General features: G+C 35.3%; 1 protein-coding gene across 6 annotated transcripts in view; it reads right to left on the bottom strand.

Moving 5' to 3' along the window:
• OXR1 (oxidation resistance 1) overlaps positions 1-26,208 on the bottom strand; it is a 371,701-nt gene that overhangs the window by 30,797 nt on the left and 314,696 nt on the right. For all 6 annotated transcript variants that reach the window (XM_036263773.1, XM_036263774.1, XM_036263776.1 and 3 more), the window contains 4 exons: positions 25,402-25,586; positions 21,623-22,377; positions 19,849-20,017; positions 6,388-6,550 (listed from right to left, as the gene is read on the bottom strand). In XM_036263773.1, the coding sequence (XP_036119666.1) occupies positions 6,388-6,550; positions 19,849-20,017; positions 21,623-22,377; positions 25,402-25,586 (1,272 nt within the window). The remainder of the gene's footprint in view (positions 1-6,387; positions 6,551-19,848; positions 20,018-21,622; positions 22,378-25,401; positions 25,587-26,208) is intronic.

Below are 26,208 nucleotides of genomic sequence, written 5' to 3'. Positions count from 1 at the left end.
AAAAATATCCTCGGGTGAGGATAAAAAAAAAAAGAATATTTGATGAACAAGTTCAAGAGATGCAGATCAAAAAATTACATCCTAGTTATGTGTACTCAGAGGCACTACAAGGAGAGGGAAATCAAGATGTAATAGCAGTCCTTTGGTATATAAGGAGCTATGCCTGAGTAATTAATTATATCAGCATGACTTCTACTGATAGAAAAACATGTTTTTAAATCAAGGCACAAATGATTAAAAAAACCTTTCTCCACAGTGAACAAAATTTATGTTTCTGGTGTGCAGATGCAACACCAAAAAAAGTGGAATATTCTGAAAAATAGTTTATACAATGTAACTGGCATGACAGAGACCTGAAAATTAAACTATATGGTGATCAATATATCCTGAAAGAATCTTCCAGGCTTAGCACCATAGATGTTTAATGCAATACTTGAAGTGGTAGCATGGGGTGTACTATAGTGGTTTTTCTATCTGTACTGCACAGTGAGGAGCTAATACTGATAACTAGGTCCCATCCCCAGTGATTCTGATTTAATTCGTCTGAGGTCACATGACCTTGAGCAATAAGGTTTTTGAAAGTTTTCCCAAATGATTCAAAGGTTCTGCCAAAGTTGAAAACTCAGTGTGTTAAAAAAGAGTATAGGCTCTGAATTACAGACTAACTAATACAATTTAATACTATCCTATAAGTAAAATTTCAGCCAAATAAGAAACAAACATAGAGAAACGATCTGTATAATAAAGATAACAGTCTATGGTTAAATGGGTTCCTCTAGATGTGAACTATTTTCAATTCACAGGCACTTCAAGACAGAAGGGCATTGTTAATAACACTGTGGGAATGCAATCAGCATAATCCAGATGTGGAACATTCTACAGGAAAAATATAATTTTTTTCAAAACTAAAATTACATGGAAAAGAAGTGAAGCAAAGCAATGGGGGAAGAATCTACATTTGGAGGGACTTAGACATTCTAACTAATTGAAACATTTGGATCTTAGTTGGATCCTGATTCAAATAAACTGCAAAAATACATTCATATCATAATGCATTTTAAACACTTTTATGAAATTAGAAGAAATGTAAAAATAGATTCATTTTACATGTATTTTAAACATTTTTTCATCACCAAAGAGGATTTACTGAGGAAAAAGAATTGCAATTAAGAAGATGTAGATTTAGGGAGCCAAGTGTAAATTCTTGGATTTGAAACATTTTTATGACATTTGAAGAAATGTAAATGATGGGGCAAAAGGAGGGATTATAGATGAAATAAGTTGATAAAGCTGAATTCATTATATGTGAATTCATTATACTATTAATCTCTGTTTTTGTATATTTATTAAATTAAAGCACTATCAGGAAAGAGCATGTGTCAATAGGCATCTTTCCCCACCTTTCCCTCAGGACCTTTCTGTAAAAGATTCTATAGTATGTATTTCTTTTTCAGTGGCAAGGTAAGATTATTAAACTTCCCATAGCAGAAGAATTCATAATTAATAAGTTCAAGATATTATGATTTTTCAAAAATTAAAGGCTGAGGTAAGCCGATATTTTATGTTAATTATGTTTATATTGACTAAACAGAAGAGTAAAGAGTATATATTAGCCCTGGCTGGGTAGTTCAGTTGGTTGGAGCATCACCCTATACACCAAAAGGCTGTGAGTTCAATTCCCAGTCAGGACACATACCTAGGTTGCAGATTTGATCCCTAGTCAGGGTGCATACAGGAGGCAACTAATTGATGTTTACATATCTATGAGTGATTTAAAAGATAAAAAAAAAAAAGAGTATATATTAAAGAATATCAATCTCATACACATATTGAGTTATAGAATTTCTCAGATTCTTTCTCCCAATATTCAGGAACCTTAGTTCAGACCTATCATTAGGGGCTCTTATTCCTGAGCACCATAATATCTCTCTAACTTTTCTTAGTAAACATAGGTTTCTACAGGTCTCATTTCACTCTGGAAATCACTCTACAAATAAATCTCTAATACTGATCTCCTTTCCTCCTTCCTTTTCTTATCACTCCAAATTCTTAAATTCCATCCAGCCTTTCCTAGTTATCTTCAACAGGATTGATTTTCAATTTACATATTTTGTAACTGAACTATTTCAAATATTATAGAATTTTTCCTGCTATCTCAAATGTACATTTTAGTAATTAGGGATGCCACAGCTTATGAATGCTTTGACACATTTTAGGGTAATGATTAGAATAGTGTAGGATCTAAAAAGAGTTAATAAAGTTAAACAATGGAAGTACCAGAAAAAATAATCCTGGGAAAAGATTAAAAAGGAAGATAATACTTTCAGATTATCACAACATACAGAAAAATTTTGTTTTTATTGATGTACACCAAAAAGAAGAACAAAGACAAATGGATTAAACTTACAAGGTATATTTCTTTAAAGTCACTGTAAGAAAGAACTGTCTAACAGAGTTGTCCTAAAATGAATAGTACTGCCCTTTGAGGTAATAAACTCCTCCCTATCACTGAATATGTTAAAGTAGAACTAAGAACAGTATAAAATGTAAAATGAGAGAAGGTAGAACGTCAGTGTATTCCAACTTCCAGAGTCTGCATCTGTATTACAAAATAATTATAGCTGACATAAAAACTTATTTTAGGATATATATTCCAATTTTGTGTGTTTTTTTTTTTTTTAATCCTCACCCGAGGACATTTTTCCATTTTTGTTTAGATAGAGTGGGAGGGAGAGAGAGGAAGAGAGAGAGAGAGAGAAAAAAACATCGATGTGAAAGGGATACATCAAGTGGCTGCCTCCTGCACAACCCCAACCGAGGCCAGGCACAAACTGCAACTGAGGTACATGCCCTTGGTGGGAACCGAACCCCGGTCTCTCTGGACCGCAGGCTGATGCTCTAACTGCTGAGCCAAACCAGCCAGGGCTATATTCCAATTTTGAAAGATGAGTAAAATTTATAACCAATTCTAATGTATGCACAAATTCATTAATCAATAAATATTTATTGAGAATAAATTATACAGGGTGGAGTAAAAGTAGGTTTACAGTCGTTAGTATGCAAAACAGAGTTGATTCTTGTATTCTTATTTATTAATTATTGTATTATTTCACATACAAACTGTGAATCTACTTTTGCCCCTCCCTGCATAACCACACTGTTCTTAGTTCTGAAGATATAGTAGTGTATGAAACTGCCCTCATGGTGCTTACTTACACAGGGAGGGGGACAAGTGGGAAACAAAAGAAATGGACGTGGAGATAAGCTTACCATATGCAAAAGTTTCCCAATGTATCAATTTCTGGTTAGCAATATATTTCTCCCTAAAGCACCATCAGGGATAATAAAGATCTAAGTACCACTGAAGCAGAGTGTGAGCAGACCATATAGTTTTAATCAAACAGACTAGTAGCCATAATAAATTCATCCTAAGTTCTAAATCACCTATTCTCCATCCCTAAGTAGAAAACAAAAAAACAAACACAAAAAACCTAAAAATATCACTTCACATTCTGAAGTACTCTAATTTTATGAGTGCTCTAGCCAAATTCCTTTTTGACATTTAAAATATTTATGTCATTATACATTTGTTCAAACCCACAGAATGTACAATATCAAGAGTGATTTTGGATGAAAAAAAAAATACTTTTTAGATATTTAGTAACCATTGGGCACTAAACCAACGCTATACAAGAGAAATACAAGATATGCCACTATAAATTCTCTAATGGTCACATTAAAAAAGAAAAAAAGTTAAATTATTTTTAATATAGTTAGCCTAATATACCCCAAATATTATCATCTCAACATAATCAATACATATAAAAACTAATACTTTACATTATTTTTCTTTCAACTCTAAATCTTTAAAATACAGTGTATATTTTATATTTAAAGAGAACATCTTAATATGGACTAGCCACATTTAAAGTTCTCAATATCCACACGTGGTTAGTGGCAATTGTATCTATAGGAATTACTGTATTTTACACTCCAGCACATCTCAAATCAGACACTGAATTTTCACAGGAAAAACTTGATCTTACTGAGATTTATATTTATTTAGATAATATTTAGATTTCATAAAATTTATAGTTGAAAATGTAGATTCATATATCCCAGTTGTCCAAGTTACCCAAATGAATCAACTATGAGTTTCTAAATAATAAAGTTAAACAAAATTAAAAATTCAATTCCTTAGTTGCATTAGCCACATTTCAAGTACTCAACAGCCCTACGTGGCTAGCAGCAGCTACATATTGGACAGTACAGCACTGTTTCTAGACAACATAGCAACAAGTTTTTAAATTAGTTTTTTCCATCTATTTTCTTTTCCTTTTTCTTTTTTTATTCCTCACCCAAGGATATTTTTCTATTTATCATGAGATAGAGTGGGAGGGACAGAAAGAGAGACAGAGATAAACATCGATGTGATAGAGCCACATCAACTGGTTGCCTCCAACATAACCGAACTAAGGCCGGGGATGAACTGCATGAAACCCAAGTACGTGCACTTGACCGGAATCAAACCTGTGACTCACTGGTCCGTGGGCCAACACTGTAATTGCTGAGCCAAACCAGCCAGAGCTCTATTTGCTTTTTATTTGAATCAGTTCTGGTTGAAAACAGATGAGGAGACACATATTTTTTCTTTAGAAATTATAACCCACAGAGTCTTACACAAGAACTAAAGCCGTTCATTTGAACCAAACTTATCAATAGTTGAATAATCATTAATAGTCTATTCTTTCCAAAGTTAGGTGCTCCAACCTCAGTGGAGAAAAATTCCCAATTCCTTTATCTGATTGAAAATATTGCCATACACTTTGCACCCTAGTTAGAAACTTCACCATTATCTGATTGTCACTAAATCTAATCTTATTAGCTATGTAGTACTTTTTCAAAAAACTTTATTTCATCCCCTTCCATTATACTTTCAACTGTTGCTATCTGAGGACAGGTATACATCTGTAATCACCTGGGCTATTTTAAAAGCCTCCAAAAGCTAATTTTAAATGCACAGATATTATTTTCCACATGGTGGACATCCATGTAACCATCACTCAGAATAAAATATAGAACATCTCCAGTACTCTGTGAAGTTCCTTCCTGCACCTAACCACCCAAATAACCCCCAGGAAAAAGAAGCCTGATGGACTTTTGACTAGTTTTGCCTTTCGAAACTCTATGCAAATGGAATTATATAGTAGATACTCTTTTATTGTCTAGCTTGGCTAATTTTAGTAACATTTTATCTGAGATTCATCCATGGTGTTGCCTGTGCCAGTAGAACATTTTTACTGCTATATTATTTGGAATTTTATTAATATTCAAACATTTTCTATCCATTCTCCTGCTGACAGGCATTCAGGTTGTTTCCAGTTTGGCTATTGTGAATAAAGCTGGTGAGAGGATTAATAATGTTGGTTTAAGTATTAAAAGAACCTAAAATATATGCTCAACATGTTACCTCTTTCCCTCCATTATATTAAAGTTACAGTAGAAACTGATATACATACTACACAGAATGGACATTTAAAATCAGGCTCACATTTTAAACAAAAGACATGCCATGTATATCTTCAATCATTATACATGTTAACTATATGCACAATAAATTTATATCACATAAACAACCACGAACATTAACACCAAATGGATAACAAAATTTGATCCCATTTGTTATCACATTTTAGCATCTGCTCTATATTTTTTAACACATCAGGAAGAGATTAATCCAGGCAATCACAACAACAGATAAACCAGCAGTTGCCACCCTATCAATCCCACAAGACAAAGTATGTAAAACATATGTAATATTAAAAGATATATCTAAAAGGGGTTACAAAAGTTGATTAGTGTTAATTTGGCCATATAGATGAGTTCATTAAATTTGAGTACGTAACATTTTACTATTTTGTAAATTAGCATCAGCTTATTTCCCTAGCATTATTGTTACATTCATGTCATGATAATGTTTGGGCGTAGACCTAGAGAAGAGTGCTAATTTGAACGACTGTGTTAAATGACTGTGGTACCTACTCCACGTAGGAGATAATAGTAGTAAATCGGATCTGGAAAAAATATGTTACATAAAAATTAGTATAATAGCCATTAATATTATTCCTAAATGCACTCAGTAAGTCGTTTTATTGCTGACACATTGCTTCATTGCTTCTATAGTATTCTGAAGCAATGAAAAATGACAAATGGTAATGAACCAAAGTTACTAATCAGTTTCATTCAATAAACACATATATGCATGGACAGTGAAACTTTTAAAAAGTATTTTTTGTATCAAGATTTCATTTACTTTCCTATACTACTATAAAGCAATTAATTCACACAAGAAAAAGATGAATGAAATCTTCACATTTTTCTCCTTACCTCCCATTCTCTGGCTGCTGCTTCATTAGTAGAATCCTCATTTGTTTCAGATTCTTCCATCTTTTTTACAACTATAAATCCAGGTTCTCTAGTATATTCACCAGTATCTTCTGTATATATTTCTGGACTCCACTGAATGAAGAAGGCATATAAGTGGTCTGACCTGTTAGAACAAGTGACTTTTAATAATGGACCTAGTGGTCTGTGCTATTAGCTAAAATTACAAAATTATATTCGTTAAACATCTTGATAAAACAAGAACTTAAAAAATACACAGAATAGACTTCCGGTCAGGATGGCGGCATAGATAAACGTGGTATCATATCCTCCCACAACCACATCAAAGTTACAACTAAACTACAGAACAACCATCATTCAGAACCGACTGACATCAAGCTGAATGGAAGTCCTACAAGTACAGAATTAAAGCAGCAGCCACACCGAGACTGGTAGGAGGGGCAAAGGCGCGACAGGCTGGCCCCACACCCACGTGTGGCGGATAAAAATCAGGAGGATACCTCAGCTGGGAAGGTCCTCCATGAGGACTGAGAGGTCCCCGTCCCACACCAGGCGCCCCACTCAGGGTTCCAGTGCCCAGAAGAGAAGTCCCCATAACTTCTGGCTGGAAAAACCAGCGGGAACTGAGGCTCAGGGAGGCTGAGGCGGCTGGAACCCCAGGCAGCTCCTTAAAGGGCCCGCGCATGGACTTATCAGACTCACTCCCTCTAACCTTAGAGGGGAGGCAGCTCGAGGGGCACCAGAGACATACAGGGAAGAACTGAGCTGTTTGGCATTGGAGCGAGGGCTGGAGAGGGAGCTTTCTCCTGGACAAATGTGCTGTCAGAGGCCTTTGTTCCTTTGGTGAGCCTTACCCTGGGGCAGCAGACTGTTGCCATATCTGGGACTCCAGCAACCTGGCTCATACTGGTTGCCCCACCCTGGTGATTCCCTGAGACCCTGCCCCACCCAACTTTCATGCCCACCCAAGCTGTTGCCAATTGCTTACCTATAAGATTAGCCTGTCCTGGATCCTGCTTCAGGTTTTCCTAAATTCTTTCAAACAAGCAGCATCTGGTCTCAGCTAGCCCCCTACCTCTCATTAAGCAATACATAGAAACAAACACAAGGAGGCAGTCAAAATGAGGAGACAAAGAAACAGGTCCCAAATAAAAGAATAGAACAAAACTCCAGGAAAAGAACTAAGTGAAATGGAGATAAGCAACGCAACAGGTGCTGAGTTCAAAATACTGCTTATAAGGATGCTCGATGAACTTAGTGAGAACCTCAGCGAACTTAGTGTGGGCCTCAAGAGCATAAAAAAGGACCAGTCAGAAATGAAGGATGCACAGTCAGAAATGAAGGAGGCACTAACTAAAATAAAGAATAATTTACACAGATTCAGTAGTAGAGTAGGTAAAGCCAAGAAACAAACCATCGATTTGGAATATAAGGAAGCAAAAAACACCCACTCAGAAGAGCAAAATGAAAAAAGAATCCAAAAAAATGAGGATAGTGTAAGGAACCTCTGGGACAACTTCAAGCGTACCAACGTTTGCATCTTGGTGCCAGAAGGAGAAGAGAGAGAACAAGAAAATCGAAAACCTATTTGAAACAATAATGGCAGAAAACTTCCCTAACTTGGTGAAGGAAACAGACATACAAGTCCAGGAAGCAAAGAGAGTCCCAAACAAGATAAACCCCAAGAGGCCCACACCAAGACACATCATCATCAAAAGGCAAAAGGTTCAAGACAAAGAGAGAATCTTAAAAGCAGCAAGAGAAAAGCAGTTACCTACAAGGGAGTTCCCATAAGACTGTCAGCTGATTTCTAAAAAGAAACTTTGCAGGCCAGAAGGGAGTGGCAAGAAATATTCAGAGTGATGAAAAGCAAGAACCTGCAACCAAGATTAATTACTCTATCCTGCAAAGCTGTCATTTAGAATTGATGGCCATATAAAGAGTTTCCCAGACAACGAAAAGCTAAAAAAGTTCACCACCACCAAACCGTTATTACATGAAATGTTGAAGGGTCTTCTTGAAGAAAAAGATAAAAAATATGAACAAACAAAATAGCAATGAATACATATCTATCGACAATTGAATCTACAAACAAAATGAACAGGCAGAACAGAAACATTCTTGTAGATACAGAGAACATTTTGTTGGTTGCCAGGTGGGAGGGGGGCTGGGGGAATGGGTGAAAAAGGTGAAGGGATTAAGAAGTACAAATTGGTTGCTAGACTGACAAACCTCAAAGGGAAGGGGGGTTTGGGGGTGGGAAGAAATAAACCAAAGAACTTATATGCAAAAATAAATAAATAAATACCTAACTAAATAAAACACAAAAAACACAGAATATACTATATTTTATTTTAAAGAGACAATAATGCCCACCATCAGTAAGACATTGCCTTAATTTTTTTTTTTTTTTTTAATTTGGCTGTGTTCTATCAAGTTGTGTTAAGGAAACTATTTAAAAAATTTCCTTGGTATGCTTTTGACTAGCTCAGGTGCTGTCCATGGTAACATTTTTTGTCTTTACAGCAACTAGTAATGGGAAAGGAAACTGAAGCCACTTTCTGACATCGTTAACACAATGATCTAATTACTAAAATATAAGTAAACAATTTACAAATTACCTACTTTGAAACCAGGATATTACACATAATTTTTCCAAGTTAACAGAAATTTAATATGTTTAACTTTTAAATGGTGCCAGGAACACACAGTGTGATTTTGATAGGTACGCAGTGTATTATTGTTCAGAGACAAATGATCTAATCTTTCAGTCTTTTCCCCCCTTTTCAATTCTGTTTACTACAGTAAAGCCTGTTGTTACAAAAGATAATAAAAACCCTGATAAATATATTTCAGGGTCAAATACACATTTCAAATATCTGTTTTCTTGGCTTTAATTAGCATGAAAATTGATTACAAAACTCTCAACTACTATATATTAGTCAATAACAATGGTTCTGGAAATTGTTTCCAACTTATTTTCTTTTTTAAGTATCATTTCTTATGTGGCAACTAACATATCAAAAGGGTGTTTAGCTCCATCTTTTAGATAATTGTCTCTACCAAAACAGCAATTTTTGTAAATTACATGTATACAATAAAGTTCAAAATCATAATACTAATTCTTAATGAACATTAGCCAAAGTGCAAGGACAATAATAAAATGGAAATTCCATATAAAAATTAAAATAAAGCCAATAATAATGACAAAAATTAAATCCTTACATTAGTTTTAATTAAAGATGTAATATTAAGGAATACCTTGTTTCATTGTGCTTTGCTTTACTGTGCTTCACTGATATTTTATTTATTTTACAAACTGAAGGTTTGTGTCAACCCTGCAATGAGCAATCTACTGGCATCATTTTTCCAGCATCACTTGCTCACTTCATGTCTATGTCACATTTTGGTAATTCTCACAATATTGAAGCTTTTTTTTATTGTATTTGTTATGGCGATCTGTCATCAGTGATCTTTGATGTTATTATTGTAGTTGTTTTGGGGTGCCCTTTTTGTAATTCCATATAAGATGGCAAACTTAATCTACAAATAATGTGTGTATTCAAACCAGCCATTCCCCCATCTCTCTCCCTCTCTTCGGGTCTCCATATTCCCTAATACACAACAATATTGAAATTAGGCCAATTAATAACTCTACAATGTCCTCTAAGTTGAAAGTGAATGAAAGAGTTGCATGTCTTTCACATTAAATCAAAAGCTGAAAATGATTAAACTCAGAGAAGAAAGCATGTCAAAAGCTAGGCCTCTTGAGCCAAAGACTTGTTAGCCAAATTGTTAATGCAAAGAAAAGTTCTTGAAGGAATTTAAAAGTGCTACGGCAGTGAACACAAATAATAAGAGAGCAAAACATTCTTATTAATGATGTGGAGAAAGCTTTAGTGTTCTGGTCTAATCCACAGCAAGGCCCTTAACTGTCTTCAATTCAATGAAGGCTGAAAGAGGTCAGGGAGCTACATAAGAAAATCTGAAGCTAGCAGAGGTTTGTTCATGGTTTAAGGAAAGAAGCCGTGTCCATAACATAAAAGTGTAAGGTGAGACCTGATCCAAATGGCACAGTAAGTAGCACTCACTTACTTTAACCACATCAAAATTACAGCCTAAATTACTAACAACTTGGATAACCATTTGAAGACTAGCTGAAGAGAAGTCTTATAACTAAGGATATAAAGAAGCCACCTTGAAACTGGTAGGAGGGGTGGAAAAGTGAAAAGGGCAGTTGAGAATCCAGAGGGCTTTCTCAGCTGCAAAGGTACCTTCTGATGCTTTTGATGAGTGAGGGGTCTGAACCCCACACAGGGCTCCCCAGTGCTGGGAAACGAGGCTACATAACTTCTGCTGTGAAAATCAGCAGGGACTTTGCCTGCCTGGGTGAGAAGGATGGCTGCTGGAAACCCAGGCATCCTCTGAAAGGGACAATGCACAAAATCTTGCTCTTATCCTGGGCTCCAGCAGACAGGACGGCAGCTCAGAGGGTGACGGAATCATACAGAGAGAGACTAGTTGTGTGACTCTAAGAGGGCTAGAGGGACAGCTGCCAATGTCGCACCTTCCCATAGATGCCATCTTTCCTGGGTCAAGCACTCCCCTCAACATGGCAATAGCCGAGACAGCTACACTAGCCCCACCTTGATAATTCCCAAAGGCCCTTCCATATCCAACACAGCTGTAGGCCCTGCCAGAGGCAACAGCTTAATTTCTCATAGTCTTTCTAAAAAAACTCTTGAGGAATTCCATAAAAGCTCTGAGGATGACACAGACATCCAGGGAGAAATTTAGTTGTGTAGTTTTAGCACAAGGTCCATTTTCCTTGAGCAACAGACCAGAACCACCGTCTGGTGGTTGGCCTCCACTTCACTAACTGAGGGCACTGTACTGGCTCCACATTGGCTAATCAGGAAGCCCTGCCCCAACCAACTCATGCATGGCTGTGGGCTTTGCTGTCAGCAGCCATTCTGGACCTGCATTGCTGTCTTTCTTAAAAAACTCTTGAGGAATTCCAGGCAAGCACGGGAGGGTGACAGAGGTACACAGGGGAAGACAGAATTGTGTGGTCTACAGAAAAACCCATCTTCCCACATGTCTGACAGGCACGTGCTGAGTCCTCCTTCCAAATGGCCAAATCTTAATCTACTCTAGCCAGATGAACTCTATTGGCTCTACCCTGATGACTCCCTGACCTAACACCACTGAAAAGATCTGCAGGCCCCAGGTGGGTGGCAGCTGGACTCGGTGTACCCTGAGACTTTTGTTGAGTGGCCTCAGACCCAGCACTGGTGATGAGTTTGAATCTATTATTAAGCTGGTGAACAGCACATGCTCTTCCTTGGTGACTCTGCAAGAACCTATGTCATACAATCCAAAGGTCTTTCAATGGCTGAGCCTAACAGGCTGTTGGAAAGTGATGGTGGGTCTTGGGGTGCCTCAAAGCAGCAGAATATGCAGTTTTTTTGTTTGTTTGTTTTTGGTACGTGCCCCTAGCGGGAACCAAACCCTGCACTCTCTGGTCCATAGGCCGAAGCTCCAACCGCTGAGCCAAACCAGCCTGGGCGATGCAGTCTTTTCAAGTGCACATGGAACATTTTCTAAGACAGATCACATGTTAGGCCACAAAAAAGTCTTAATAAATTTAAAAAGATTGAAATAAAAGACCATCTTCTCCAACCACAATGGTGTGAAACTAGAAAACAATTACAAGTAAAAGACACACAACACATGAAGGCTAAATAACACATTACTAAACAATGAATGGTTAACAATAAGAATAAGAAAGAATTCAAAAGAAAAATGAAAATGAAAACACAACAACCTAAAACCTATGAAACACAGCGAAAGCAGTCCTAAGAGGAAATTCATAGCAATACAGGCCTACCTGAAGAAACAAAAAAAATCTCACCTAAAGGAACACCTTAAAAAAGAAAACTAGAAAAGAACAAACAAAACCCAAAGAAAGAAAAACATAATAAAGATCAGAGGGGAACAAAACAGAGACTAAACAGACCATACAAAAGTTCAATGAAACCAAGAACTGGTTCTTCAACAAGAAATAAGCCTGAATCAAGAAGAAACAGAAAATCTAAACAGATGAATTTCAATCAATGAATACAAAGCGGTAGTGAAAAAACTCTCAACAAACACAAGTCCTTGATTGGATGGCTTCACAGGTGAATTTTACCAAACATTCAAAGAAGAACTATTACCTACCCTTCTCATACTATTCCAAAAAATTCAAGAGCAGGGAAGACTCCCAAGCTCATTTTACGGGGCCAGCATTATAATTCCAAAACCAGATAAAGACACTACAAAAAAAGAAAAGTATAGGCCAATATCACTGATGTACACAGATGCAAATATCCTCAACAAAATATTAGTGAGCTGTGTCCAGCAATACATTAAAAAGATACAACATGATCAAGTAGGATTTATTCCTGGGTTGCAAGGTTGACCCAACATTTGCAAGTCAAATAATGTGATACACCACATAAAAATAAAGGATACAAATGATATCAATAGATGCAGAAAAACTTTTGAAAAAATCCAGCACCCAATTAGAAAAATTCTCAGCAAAGTGGGAAGATAGGAAACATACCTCAGCAAAACAAAGGTCATATATGACAAACCCACAACTAACATCATACTCAACAGGGAAAACCTAAGAGCATTTTCCATAAGATCAGGAACAAGACAGGAATGTCCACTTTCATTACTCTTATTTGACATAGTATAGAAAGTCCTAGCAACAGAAATCAGACAAAAGAAGAAATAAAAGGCATCCAAACTGGAAAAGAAGTAGTAAAACAGTCATTATTTACAGATGATGTGATACTGTACATATAGAATCCTAAAAATTCCACCAAAAAACTACCAGAAGTCATAAATGCATTCAGTAAAGTAGAATATCAAATAAATATTAAGATATCGGTTGCATTTTTATACACCAATAATGAACTATAAGAAACAGAAACTAAGACAAGCCCACTTACAAATGCATCAAAAATAGCCTGGCCAGTGTGGCTCAGTGGAATGATTATCGTCCCATGGACTGAGAGGTTCTGGTTTGATTCCCAGTTGGGGCCCATGCTCTGATTGTGGGCTTGATCCCCAGTAGGGGATATGCAGGAGGCACCCAATCGATGTTTCTCTCACATCGACATTTCTTTTTCTTTCTTTCTTTCTTTCTTTCTTTCTTTCTTTCTTTCTTTCTTTCTTTCTTTCTTTCTTTCTTTCTTTCTATCTATCTATCTATCTATCCATCCCTTCCTCTCTCCTAAAAAAAAATCAACAAAAACATATTTTAAAAAATGCATCAAAAATAAAATACCTAGGCAGTAATTTAACTAAAAAGGTAAAAGACATGTACTTAGAATATTATAAGACACTGAAGGAAAAAAACTGAAGGTACAAATAAATGGAGGCATATACTGTTTTCATGGAAAGGAAGAATAAACATCATTAAAATGTCCATACCACCCAAAGCAATATACAGATTCAATTCAATCCCTATCAAAATAGCAATGGCATTTTTCACAGAACTAGAATAATCCAAAAACTTATATGAAACTACAAAAGACCCCAAATAATCACAGCAAACTTGAGAACGAAGAACAAAGCTGGAGGTATCATGGTACCCAATACCAAATTATACTACAAGCCCACAGTAATAAAGACAGCATGGCATTGGCATAAAAACAGACACATAGGTCAATAGAACAGAATAGAGAGCTCAGAAATAAACCTATGCCTATATGATCAATTCGTTTTTGACAAAGGAGGCAATAGGCACAACAGGGTAAAGATAGTCAATTCAATAAAGGGTTTTGGTAACACTGGACAGATACATGCAAAAAAAATGAAACTAGACCATCTTCTTACACCATATACAAGAATAAACTCAAAATAGATTGAAGACTTAAATGTAAGACTCAAAACCATAAAAATCCTAGAAGAAAATATAAGCAGTACAATCTCTGACATTTCTCTCCGAGATATTTTTCAATGTATCTCCTCGTGCAAGTGACACACACACAAAAATAAACAAATGGGACTATAGCAAACTAAAAAGTTTTTGCACAGCATAGAAAACTATCAACAAATTGAAAAGATGACCTACTAAATAGGAGAAGATATTCACCAATGATACTAAAAGGTTAATGTCCAAAACTTATTAAAAACCTCATACAACTCAACACCAAAAAAATCTAATTAAAAAATGAGTAGAGGACTTGAACAGACATCTTCAAAGAGGACATACAGATGGCTAATAGACAGACATACAAATAGATGCTCAATATCAGGGAAATGCAAATTAAAACCACAATTAGGTATCTTCTCACACCTATCAGAATGGCTATCACCAATAACTTACCACACAAGTTTTGGTGAGGATTTAGAGAAAATGGGAATCCTTGTGCAATGATGGCAGGAATGCAGATTGGTGCAGCCACTTTGGGAAAAAATATGGAGGTTCCTCAAAAAATTAAAAATGCAACTGCCTAATGATCCAGCAATTCCACTTCTGTGTATATGTCCCAAGAAACCCAAAACACTAATTTGAAAGAATATATACACTCCTATGTTCACTGCAGCATTATTCATAATAGCCAAGATATATAAGCAACTCACATTCTCATCAATAGAAGAATGGGTAAAAAAAAAAAAACCTGTGGTACATCTATACAATGAAATATTACTCGGCCATAAAAAGAATGAAATCTTACCATTTGCAACAGTATGGGATTGATCTAGAGGGTAATATGCTAAGTGAAATAAGTGAGACAGAGAAAGACATACCATATGATTTCACTTACATGTGAATCAAAACAATAAATAAAAAACTCACAGATACAGAAAACAAACTGATGGTTGCCAGAGGGGAGGGGAGTTGAGGGAGTGGGTAAAAGAGGTGAAGGGATTATGTACAAATTGGCAGGTACGAAATAGTCATGGAGATGTAAAGTACAGCATAGGGAATATAGTCAATAATATTGTAATAACTATGTAGTATGGTGTGCCAGGTGGGTACTTGAAATATTGGATCACTTTATAAAGTACATGATTGCACCACTATGCTGTACACCTGAAAGTAAAATAAAATAATGCTGAATATCAATTGTAATTTTAAAAAATGTTTGAATCAAAAAACAAAAATAGCCCTGGCCGGTTTGGCTCAGCAGTTAGAGCACTGGCCCGCAGACCCGAGAGTCCCAGATTCGGGTCCCGCTAAGGGCACATACCTCGGTTGCAGTTTGTCCCCAGCTCCAGTTGGGGTCGTGTGGGTGGCAACCACTCGATGTGTCTCTCTCACGTCGATGTTTCTGTCTCTCTTTTCCTCCCTCTCTCCCTCCCGCTCTATCTGAAGATAAATACAAAAAAGTCTTCTGGTGAGGATAAAAAACAAAAACAAAAGTGCAAGGTGAAGCAGCAACAGCTGATATAGCAAGTTATCCAGAAGATCTAGTGAGAGCGGCTATACTAAACAACAGATTTCAATGTAGATGAAACAGCCTTATATTGGAAGATGATACAATCTAGCACTTAATAGCTTGAGAGAGGTCATTGCCTGGCTTCAAAAATTCAAAGGACAGACTGACACGCTTCTTGGGGACTAATGTAGCTGGTGACTTCAAGTTGAAGCCAATATTCATTTATCATTCTGAAAATACTAGGGCCCTTAAGAAATACACTAAATCTACTCTGTACTCTATAAATGGGGTAACAAGGCCAGGACAAAAGTACATCTGTTCACACCATGGTTTCCTGAATATTTTAAGTCTATTGTTGAAGACCTAATGCTCAGAAAAAAAGATTCCTTTCATTGATAATACACTGGTCACTCAAGATCTCTGACAGAAATGTATGATAAGACTCATGTTATTTTCATGCCTGCTAACACAATTCTCATTCTTCAGCCTATAGATAGATCAAGACGTGATTTTGCCTTCCAAGTCTTATTATTTAAGAATTACATTTCATAAGGCTATAGCTGCCATGGATAGCAATTCCCCTAATGGATCTGGGCAAAGTAAACTGAAAACCTTCTGCAAAGTATTTACCATTCTAGATGGCACTGAGAATATTTGTAATTCATGGGAAGAGGTCAGAATATCAACATTAACAGGAGTTTGGAAGAAGTTGATTCCAATCCTCCTGGATGACTTTGAGGGGTTCAGAATTCAGCAGAGAAAGTAACTGCAGATGTGGATGAAACAGCAAGGGAACTAGAATCAGAAGTAGAGCCTAAAGATATGACTAAATTACAACAATCTCATGATAAAACTTTATGGGTGAGGAATTGCTTCATAGGGATGAGCAAAGAAAGTGGTTTCTTGAGTTGAAATCTGCTCCTGGTGAAGATGCTGTGAAGACAATTGAATTGACAACAAAAGATTTAGAATACTACATAAACATAGTTGATAGAGCAGTAGCAGGCTTTAATAAGATTGGGTCCCATTTTGAAAGAAATACTATTGTGGGTAAAATGCTATCAAACAGCATCGGATGCTACAGAGAAATTGTGAAAGGAAGAGCCAACTGATGTGGCAAAGTTGATTGCTGTTTTATTTTAAGGAACTGCCAGTCACCCCAACCTTCAGGAACCACCATTCTAATCAGTCAGCAGCCACTAACATTAAGGCAAGATCCTCCACCAGCAAAGATTATGACTTGCTGAAGGCTCAGATAATTAGTATTTTTTAGCAATAAAGTATTTTAAATTAAGGTATGCACTTTTTTTTTAATACATAACACTACTGAACACTTAGCAGACTATAGTGTGGCCTAACTTTTGCATGCACTGGGAAACCAAGAAATTTGTGTGACTCGTTTTACTGTGATATTCACTTGACTGCGGTATTCATCTTATTGCAATGGTCTGGAACCGAACCTGTAGTACATCCAAGGTATGCCTGTAGTTAAATTTTTCCTTGTATTCATCTTAATATATCTGGCAAATTGGAATATCTGGCTCTGTGCCTTTCAGGTATTTGTGAATTATGCAAATCATACTGTACTTTTAAATTACTCTAATCACATTCTCATGAATGCACATATCGTACTGTATATTTGAAGTGGGGAGAAGAACTTTATCATTATATCCCCCAAAGCAGTATTTTCAGGGTAACATATAAAGACTTTCTAGGAGGTATTAAGACAGGGAAAAATTCTAAAGACTGTATTATATGTCCTTTTGCATAGCAGGTGGTCTCAGATATACTGATTTCTATAAAACAGATGGCGTTTTCAATGAAGTTGCTCACTATCACTAAACATAATTTTGATAAATGATGATTAAGTAATTTTGGAATATATATAAAAACATGTTTAAAGAATTGAGTGACATTATTTTAATAAAACTGCAGTCATAGATTATTTTTTTGTGTGTGTGAACAAAGCTTCTTAGTACCTAAAAGAAAAAAAAAAACAAAACAAAACAGGAAAGGAGTAGGTAGAACTAAGAGGCTGAATCCTATCTTATCCTTTCAGTAAACAACATTCATTAATGGATACAAAAATTAACTGGGACAAAGGCCCCTCTATTTTAAGACATTTCCTATGATATTTTATTTTTTAAGTGTAATAATTATGAAAATTTTTAAATTAAATTGCCGTAATTGTTATTAATATAAAATAAAATTTTCTACATTTAGTTAACATTTGGAATAATGTAGTTTTTTATAGACAATTTTCTTTTGTATTTCTGCATGTCTTGTAAGTAGAGGTAATGAGTACCTCTGCTCAGCCCTTGCTCAGCCCTATCTTTTTAAGTATGTTAGCACAGGGAATATAGCATAGCATAGTCTTTTTTTTTTAATCCTCACCCAAGGACATTTTTCCATTTTTTTGTTCAGATAGAGCGGGAGGGAGAGAGAGGAAGAGAGAGAGAGAGAAACATCGATGTGAAGGGACACATCGAGTGGCTGTCACCCGCACGACCAACCAGGGCCGGGGACAAACTGCAACTGAGGTACATGCCCTTAGCGGGAACCGAACCCGGGTTTCTCTGTACCGCAGGCCGACGCTCCAACCGCTGAGCCAAACCGGCCAGGGCGCATAGCATAGTCTTAAACAGTAGAAATAGTATCTTACTCTGAAGCCAAGGGTAACCACGCTTACTGTACATTATAAGAGATTCAGGCTCCCTAAATTTATGGTTCCTCTTTTGTAATATAACCCATGGCATATGCATCTGTCACCTGGCCTTCTTCACATCAACCTGTGGGAATTGAGGCACAAATAACTCATGCAAATGTTGGTACTCTGACTACTGCTAATGTGGAACTCTTATGTTTTCTCCCAGCATGCATTAAACTGAGGCATACCAACATGTTAGCTTGCATGTAGAATAAACCTTAGATCCTCTACTATTTCGACAACAGTCACAGATAATTTTTAAATAAATCTAATTTCAGTATGTATACACAAACAATTGTGTAAGAGTATGTAATTTGTTGCAAATAAATAAAATAGGAAATAAAACTATAGTGTGCCTTATAAAAAGATTTTGTGAGGAAGTGCAATGGAAATACGGGTTCAAAGAGAAAAAGTAATGATGTACATTCTGTTAAAGAACAGCATATTCAAGCAGTTTTAAATGGATAATGGTAGAGGGCAAATTGTTATGATGTTTAGATTCCACTAGATATAGTTTTAAAAAAATCAATGTGACAGTTTTAATTTAAAATGTCAGTATTGCCCAGCCGGTGTGGCTCAGTGGTTGAGCATCGACCCATGAACCAAGAGGTCACCAGTTCAATTCCCAGCCATGGCACATGCCCAGGTTGTGGGCCAAATACCCAGTGGGGGGCATGCAGGAGGCAGCCAATCGATGTTCTCTCTCACTGATGTTTCTATCTCTCTCTCCCTCTCCCTTCCGCTTTTTCTAAAATCAATAAAGGAAAAAAATTTAAAATTTAAAATGTCAATATTTACAATACAGTGATGATAGACATCCTTTACAATTGCTTAAACTTCTGATTAAAAAATTTATTGGATAGGGAATGCAAAAAATAGTTTGAAGACCATACCTTTTTAGAAACTAATTTAGTGCTATGTATTTAGCAGGCAGTCAGTAAGTATTTGAGGATATTTTTAAAAAGGCATTACATATCATTACCTGCAATGAGGTAGGAGCCACAGCAGTTAGTATTCTCATGAGCCTTCTTGCTCTAAGACATTTTAAGTGTCTTTAGTACTAAAACTGGATGTACATTCGTATTTTTTTGCATTAAATCACAAAGAATAACATTTAAAATAGGGTAAAGAGTATAAAATAGTACCTAAATTACTATGACTAGATTTAATGTTAGGTTTTAATCATAAACTATATGTTAAAGAAGTACTTTGTCTCTGGTGTTAAGTGATATACAAAATCATTTTAAGTCAAAGGATCTCATAATATTTTTAAGTTTTGGTTGTTTGTCTCTTTACCTTTCTTGTGGCACAGCAAACCAATATTCATGTTTCTTATCTCTCTGTGCATATTGTTGCATTGTTGCACTTGCTTGGGACACAAATGTTTTCCTCATTGGTTTTCCAACTCTGAGACATAAGAATTTATGTAACTGATGCCTTTTCTTTTCTTTTAAAAGTGCAGAACCTAGAATTGAAACACAGTGTTTATTCAATTCTTATATACCATGCTTAAATAATTTAGATTAAATAATGTATATATCTAAACTTCTGACAAATAATTGCAGAATAATGCTTCTATTCATCGATACTCAGGTGTATTCTAGAGTAACAAGTAAGTTTGTAGAATTTTTAAAGGTTAACTTTAATATGGTTATTAAGAGAAATTTAATTTAAAAGTTTCTAAAATTTTTACATACATATTAAGGTAGGTGATAAAAACAATGAACAATATGCTAGATTCAGCCATCTGTTTAGACAGTTTATTAAGCCTGAATTATCGTTAACTCTCTCAATCAGAGGTTCTGACATAAGGTGCATTAAGGGTCTGACAATAAGGTTGAATTTAAAAATCTGGATGTTAATTAGCTTATGAAGGCATCATAGTGTGGAGGAAATAGTTATACTCAGGAAATCTGGGTACTAGTCATGGCTTTTTTCTGTGTAACATTATGGAAGGCACATAATCTTAGCCCAAGTATTCGTATATGGTGGAAAAAGTCAAAATTTACCATTTTCCTCATAGTTATATTCCAGTTTTATGTTTAGTAAACAGTGCTACTATATTATAGAATATTTCCCTGTTCTAGAATCTTAAGTTACTAAAAATTACTTAATTAGTTACCACACACCACCCCCCAAAAAGGGAAGAAACCAAATGGTAACAATCGGGATACCTATCTGAACATACCTACCAACTTTTCTCCTTTCAGTACTTTGTCATATAGAGCCTCTTCCTATCAAATCCTGCACCCCAACAAACCCACAACAATGAAAGTAGTCTTCAACATATTGGTTTAAACAGAATCCTATTTTATCTTTTTCAAAGATTCTAAATATAAGACAACCACCAGACACAGATATCAATAGAGAGAGAGAGAGAGAGAGAGATCAATGTGAGAGAGATACATTGATTGTTGCCTCCCGCATTTGCCCCGACTGGAGCTGGGGACTGAATCTGCAACCCAGGTACGTGGCCTTGACCTGGAATCAAACCTTCAGTGTGAAGGCTGACTGACGCCTAACCACTTAGCCACACTGGCCAGGGAAGTGCTGGTTTTTAAAGGAAAGCATTTAAATCAGACAATGATGGAACTTCTGGATACTTGGAAGAATTTAAAACCTAGATTTTTATGTCTAATAATACATTTTAAAAAGAGGGATTACAACTTTGTCAATTATAGATTGCAATTAGGATATTATAGATGCAATGAAAGAAATATACTTTAATGAGGTAACACCAAGAACTAAAAGAAAAAAAAATGGAGAATCAAAAGATATTACAAAGCTTGTGTGAATTTTCAAGAAGTAAATTGCTTAAAAATAGAATGTGGTGAGTTTGGAATGTTTCAACATGGTGGAAAAGATGCTCATTATATGTATAGTCCACTGTGTGATAAGAAAAGTCAAGATAATAGAAACCAGAGACTATTATACTTGTCCCCAGAAAAACATCAGTCAAGGGCCACTAAATTATCCTTCAGATTAGTTTAAGATACATGCTTCTGAGTCAGTGAGAAAAGAGGGAGGTAATATATAATAATATGAACTTTATATACTATTTAACACTTACCTTCTCTATCAACAGTTGCTATTTTAGGTTTAATCTCTTTTTGTGACACTTGTTGAATATTTTCCCTTTGCTGTTTAGTTTGTTGCATAGTATGCGTTTTCCAGAGTTTCCGGAGCTCTTCTACCTCTGTCTCTGAGTCCTGATTTTGCTCCTTTCCTTGTTTTCCTTTGACAGTTTGCTTTTGTTTGAACTCTGCTGCTTCCCCACAGGGCACACTTTCTTTTTCATCCTCTTCTTGGTGTACTGAATTCTCATTAAGAAAATTCTGGTCTGCATTACCTTTTATATTTATGCTTTCTTCTTTAGGACCTGATATTTCTTGAATATTATCTGTAGCCTGATCTCCTTCCTTAGTGGTCATTTCAAGATTATTTAAATCAGTTTTAAGAGAAGGAGCCCCAACTTCATTTGTGGAATGGCCAGAATCAGATTTTAACTGATCAGGAGTAGTAGTCGACTCTGATATGCTTGTCAAACATTCTGTTCCACTCTGATTGACAGTCTGCACAGACTCTGATGACGCACCAGATGATTTACCTTGTCGCAGCTCATCTGAAGAGACAAGCTCCTCCCGTACAGGAGAGAGTTCTGATTCTGTGAACACATCTTCAGAAAGAGACTCCTCGGTGCTCCTAGGAGCAGTGCTGGCACTATCATTACCCGCATCACGAATTCTTGAGTCTATTTCATCAGTATTACTTCTTGTCATTTTCTTTAAATGGCAGAAGTCCCTTCCTGATAACTGATCTAGCTCTCTGTCAGTAAACAAAATTATAAGTTATTAGATTTTTTATATTGTAGCCTTTTATTTTCCAAACTTACCACTAAATTCATATTCAAACAAGGCTTATCTAAAACGATGTAGCATAAATCCCTTAACAGCATATTAAAAATTTTTATTTATTTGTATAGACCAAGTAATAGTCAAGCATTTCCATTAATTGCTTAAGATACAGGAAATACCAATGTAATATTTCCTGAATTAATCCACCCAAAGAAAGGATGATGATAAAAGTTTTAAGTGAAGCTATAATTCTAAATTAAGATTTATTCATTGATAGAATATAAAAAATAAGTTTTGATAACATTTTAATTAAAATTTAAAAGTCTTAATAAAGTAATACAGTGATTGATATTACACACATGTGCACACAGTGATTATTTATATTTAAATAGAGATTAAAATAAAATATAGAGCTCAAAAGCAACGCTGAAAACCAACCTGAGTAGAACTGAGGCAAAATTACTTACAAGAGTTTTTCTGGCTACCAGCAACAACTCTTAATAACAACTCTAAGAGAACTTGTTCAACTAAAGGAATTAGTCATTAGATAGCTGAATGATTTATAATTACATCTAGATTTCTACAGTGAATGGCATTGTATATATAAGCAGTAATGTTTAAAAGTTAGAGAGTCTAAGTTCTGGAAGGAGGTAGTACAAACATTTATGGAAGGAAATACAAGTCAGCAATTTAAAATGACAGTTAAAAATAGTTTGTGACAAATGGAAACTGTACGCGTTTTTAGTGGAAAAACTATTAACATTTATGCAAGTCTGAAAATAAAGACTGAAAAGTAATTAAACACAAAAATAATTGGCTGTCTCTGTATGGTGGAATTAACTCCTTCCCTCTTATTCTACCTTTTGGTATTTTTCAAATTTTTTGTAATGAGTATGCATAATTTTTATAATTAAAATAGGAAAATTTTATTTTTATAAAAAGTATTAGTTGAAGTCTATTTCATATTTCTGCCTCTCTTGTATCTAATTCACCTTAAAAAACACAAGCATCTAACTTGAGCTATAAAATATGTAACAGTGTCATCTATTGGTGATTCACTCAAACTGCATAAAGTGTAGGGCAAAAGTAGGTTTCTAGTTTTAGTACATGAAAGTTTATTTTTGTATTATTATTTATTAATTATTGTATTTTTTCCATATAAATAACTATAAACCTACTTTTACCCCACGCTGTATAAATGGGGTCTTGAAACTTGGCAAAGTTTTGAGAAAATGTAGATATACATTTAATAAGACCATTAGATAAGAGCTAATTAACCTTACAGGATATATATTTATAGAAGTACTGTAACCTTCTGAGTTAATATACCAAAAGACTGAATAGTTATTAATGTCAATGATGCTTCTAGTGCTCAATATAGTTCTGGAACAATACCCTTAATATTAACATCCCAAGCAGTTTAAGACAAACAAAAATTAATCAAATCTTATACCTCATTTTTGCCACACCTGACAATACTCTAAAAAAGCACTTCATTTATATGATTTGTCATAAATACTGTTTATAATCCACTCGCAAGGGAAAATTCAATGATATTTCTTTTTGGAGAAAAAATTTTTAAATGTTTATATCAAATAAATGGTCTTCCCAGGTGACATTCTGAAGGATGAAACAGTGATCTGCAAGAAGAAGAGCCCTACAGACAAGCATCCTTGTAGAACAGTTATGGACCGTTCGGCATAAGAGAATGCCCAATTATCATAATACAAATGGAAAAGCAGGACAGCAGAAAATTAATCTTCCAATGACTGACAATATATACACACATATACAATCTTCTTGTTTCTCATTTAATCTAATCCTTCACTTTTGTCTCATCCCTTCATCCACTCCTATAATCCTTATTTGCTGGAACTGACTTTGAATGATCTATAAAAATAACTGACACTAGAGAATATCCTAGGAATTATGTGCACCTGTAAAGATGAGTTTATCAAGCCAAAATAATATCTACTGAGTGCAGGGTATAATGAAGATTTTTTTAAATAAGAAATTTTATTCTCCACATGTATCCTAACAACTCATGTAGTCTGTCTCAGAAACAAAAATAATTTGCTCTTCTTCTTTGTAAGCAGTTCTATCCCACAAAGTTAATATTAAAACATCATTCTTCATTCCTGTAGGCTAATACTGGGATATATATTTCAGTATCAGTTAAAGTGAGGCTAGTTTTTAAACCGTTGAGAGAGTCATATATGGAGGAATGGGGTAGTTCTTTACTATTACATATCAATTTTCTTCCTTTCTTTGTATATACCTACCTTTTACCTTCTCCTTTTATTTCTTATTCCTCCCTTTTCTCTCTGGTCATTCCTTCGGTCAAGCAGATTATGCACAAAGGCTGTGCTGACCTGTAGTCTCACAACTATGTATGCTACCAGAATCACAATCAGATAACCACACATCCCTTGACCAGTATATTCCAAGGTTAACCCTTTATAACTGTGCAATTGTGGATCTTCTCCACTATATTTTACACTTTTCTAAGAAAGATGATGCATACATATATAAATCAATCAATTTAAAACAAGCTCCTCTGGTTATAGCTATGTCAGGCCTTTGCTCCTGTAGCCTCCCCAAATCACACCCCTGATTCTTCAGGCTCTTCTAAGAAAAATTTGAAAGCTACCCTTGATTACTTATATTACTTTAAATTACTCATATAAATAATTTAGAATTCTGAATGCTATGTCTGAATAAAAAAATCTGGTATACATTGTATTAAATGAATATGTTAGGTTACTTTAAAATGTCTGGTTCTCTGACCAAATATACAAATATAAACCTAAAACAACTCCTAACTATTCTAAGTGCACTGAGAAGAATCTTTTCAACACTACATATATTTCTGTTTCATTATTAATACAATGAAAAGCAGCTATAATGAAACTAATAAAAATACTTAAAAGTATTAGACTACGGTCAATTATCTACATGCAATAAAATTGCAAAGGAGTATAAAAAACACTCTTACATGGGTAAGGATTCCTTTATTTTGCTATCCAAAATTTCTTTGTACATTGCAGCTGACATCACCTCTTCCATTGGACACATGATACCATATTCCTCACAGCCATTCTCTTGAACCAAGGGGTCAGTTTTATGTGGATCAAACATTATATTATTGGGTGTAACTAGCAGCACACCACTGACTGTGCCCTAAGATAAAAAGAAAATAATGTTTAATCTTCAAAGTTTAAATTTTCAAAAAGTATTTTGGCTATTTTTACTAATTTTCTTCTCATATTAGGCCAAATACTATATAGAAAAGCAGTACATTCAGGCACTAAAGCATTCTCATGGAAAGTTAATAAAACACAGATTTTCCCAGTTAAGTCCTCATATTTAGCAGAGGCAAAATACAAAGAATGTTATATTCGCCCTCAAACAATGAGTAAGGTATAAAATTTGCAGCCTTACCAAAATGCTGTTATACCAGCAAGATAACATCAGTAATGTAAGAAGCGATTATCAACTCCTATAAGGCATAAGCCATGTTTTACATTAATTTGTGTACTGCTTCCTGTGTTGTTCCCTTACTAGAGGTACCAAATATAGTTTTACATACACAATGCAGGTTTAATAAATAATGTTGACAATTCAGTCCGTTATAAAAGGAAAACAGTATAATCTCTTCTAAAATATCTTTTAAAAAAATCTGTTCCATTTGACTCTGCTACTACCTAGGCATGTGACCTTGGGCAAACAAAGCCCCCAGGCCTCAGTTTTTTAATCTATAAAATGAGGTAATTTAGATGACCTCCAAAGTATCCCATAATCA

This window comes from Molossus molossus, unplaced genomic scaffold, assembly GCF_014108415.1.
Source record: "Molossus molossus isolate mMolMol1 unplaced genomic scaffold, mMolMol1.p scaffold_m16_p_16, whole genome shotgun sequence".
Lineage (NCBI taxonomy): Eukaryota > Metazoa > Chordata > Mammalia > Chiroptera > Molossidae > Molossus > Molossus molossus.
This window is presented reverse-complemented; position numbering and strand designations above follow the sequence as displayed.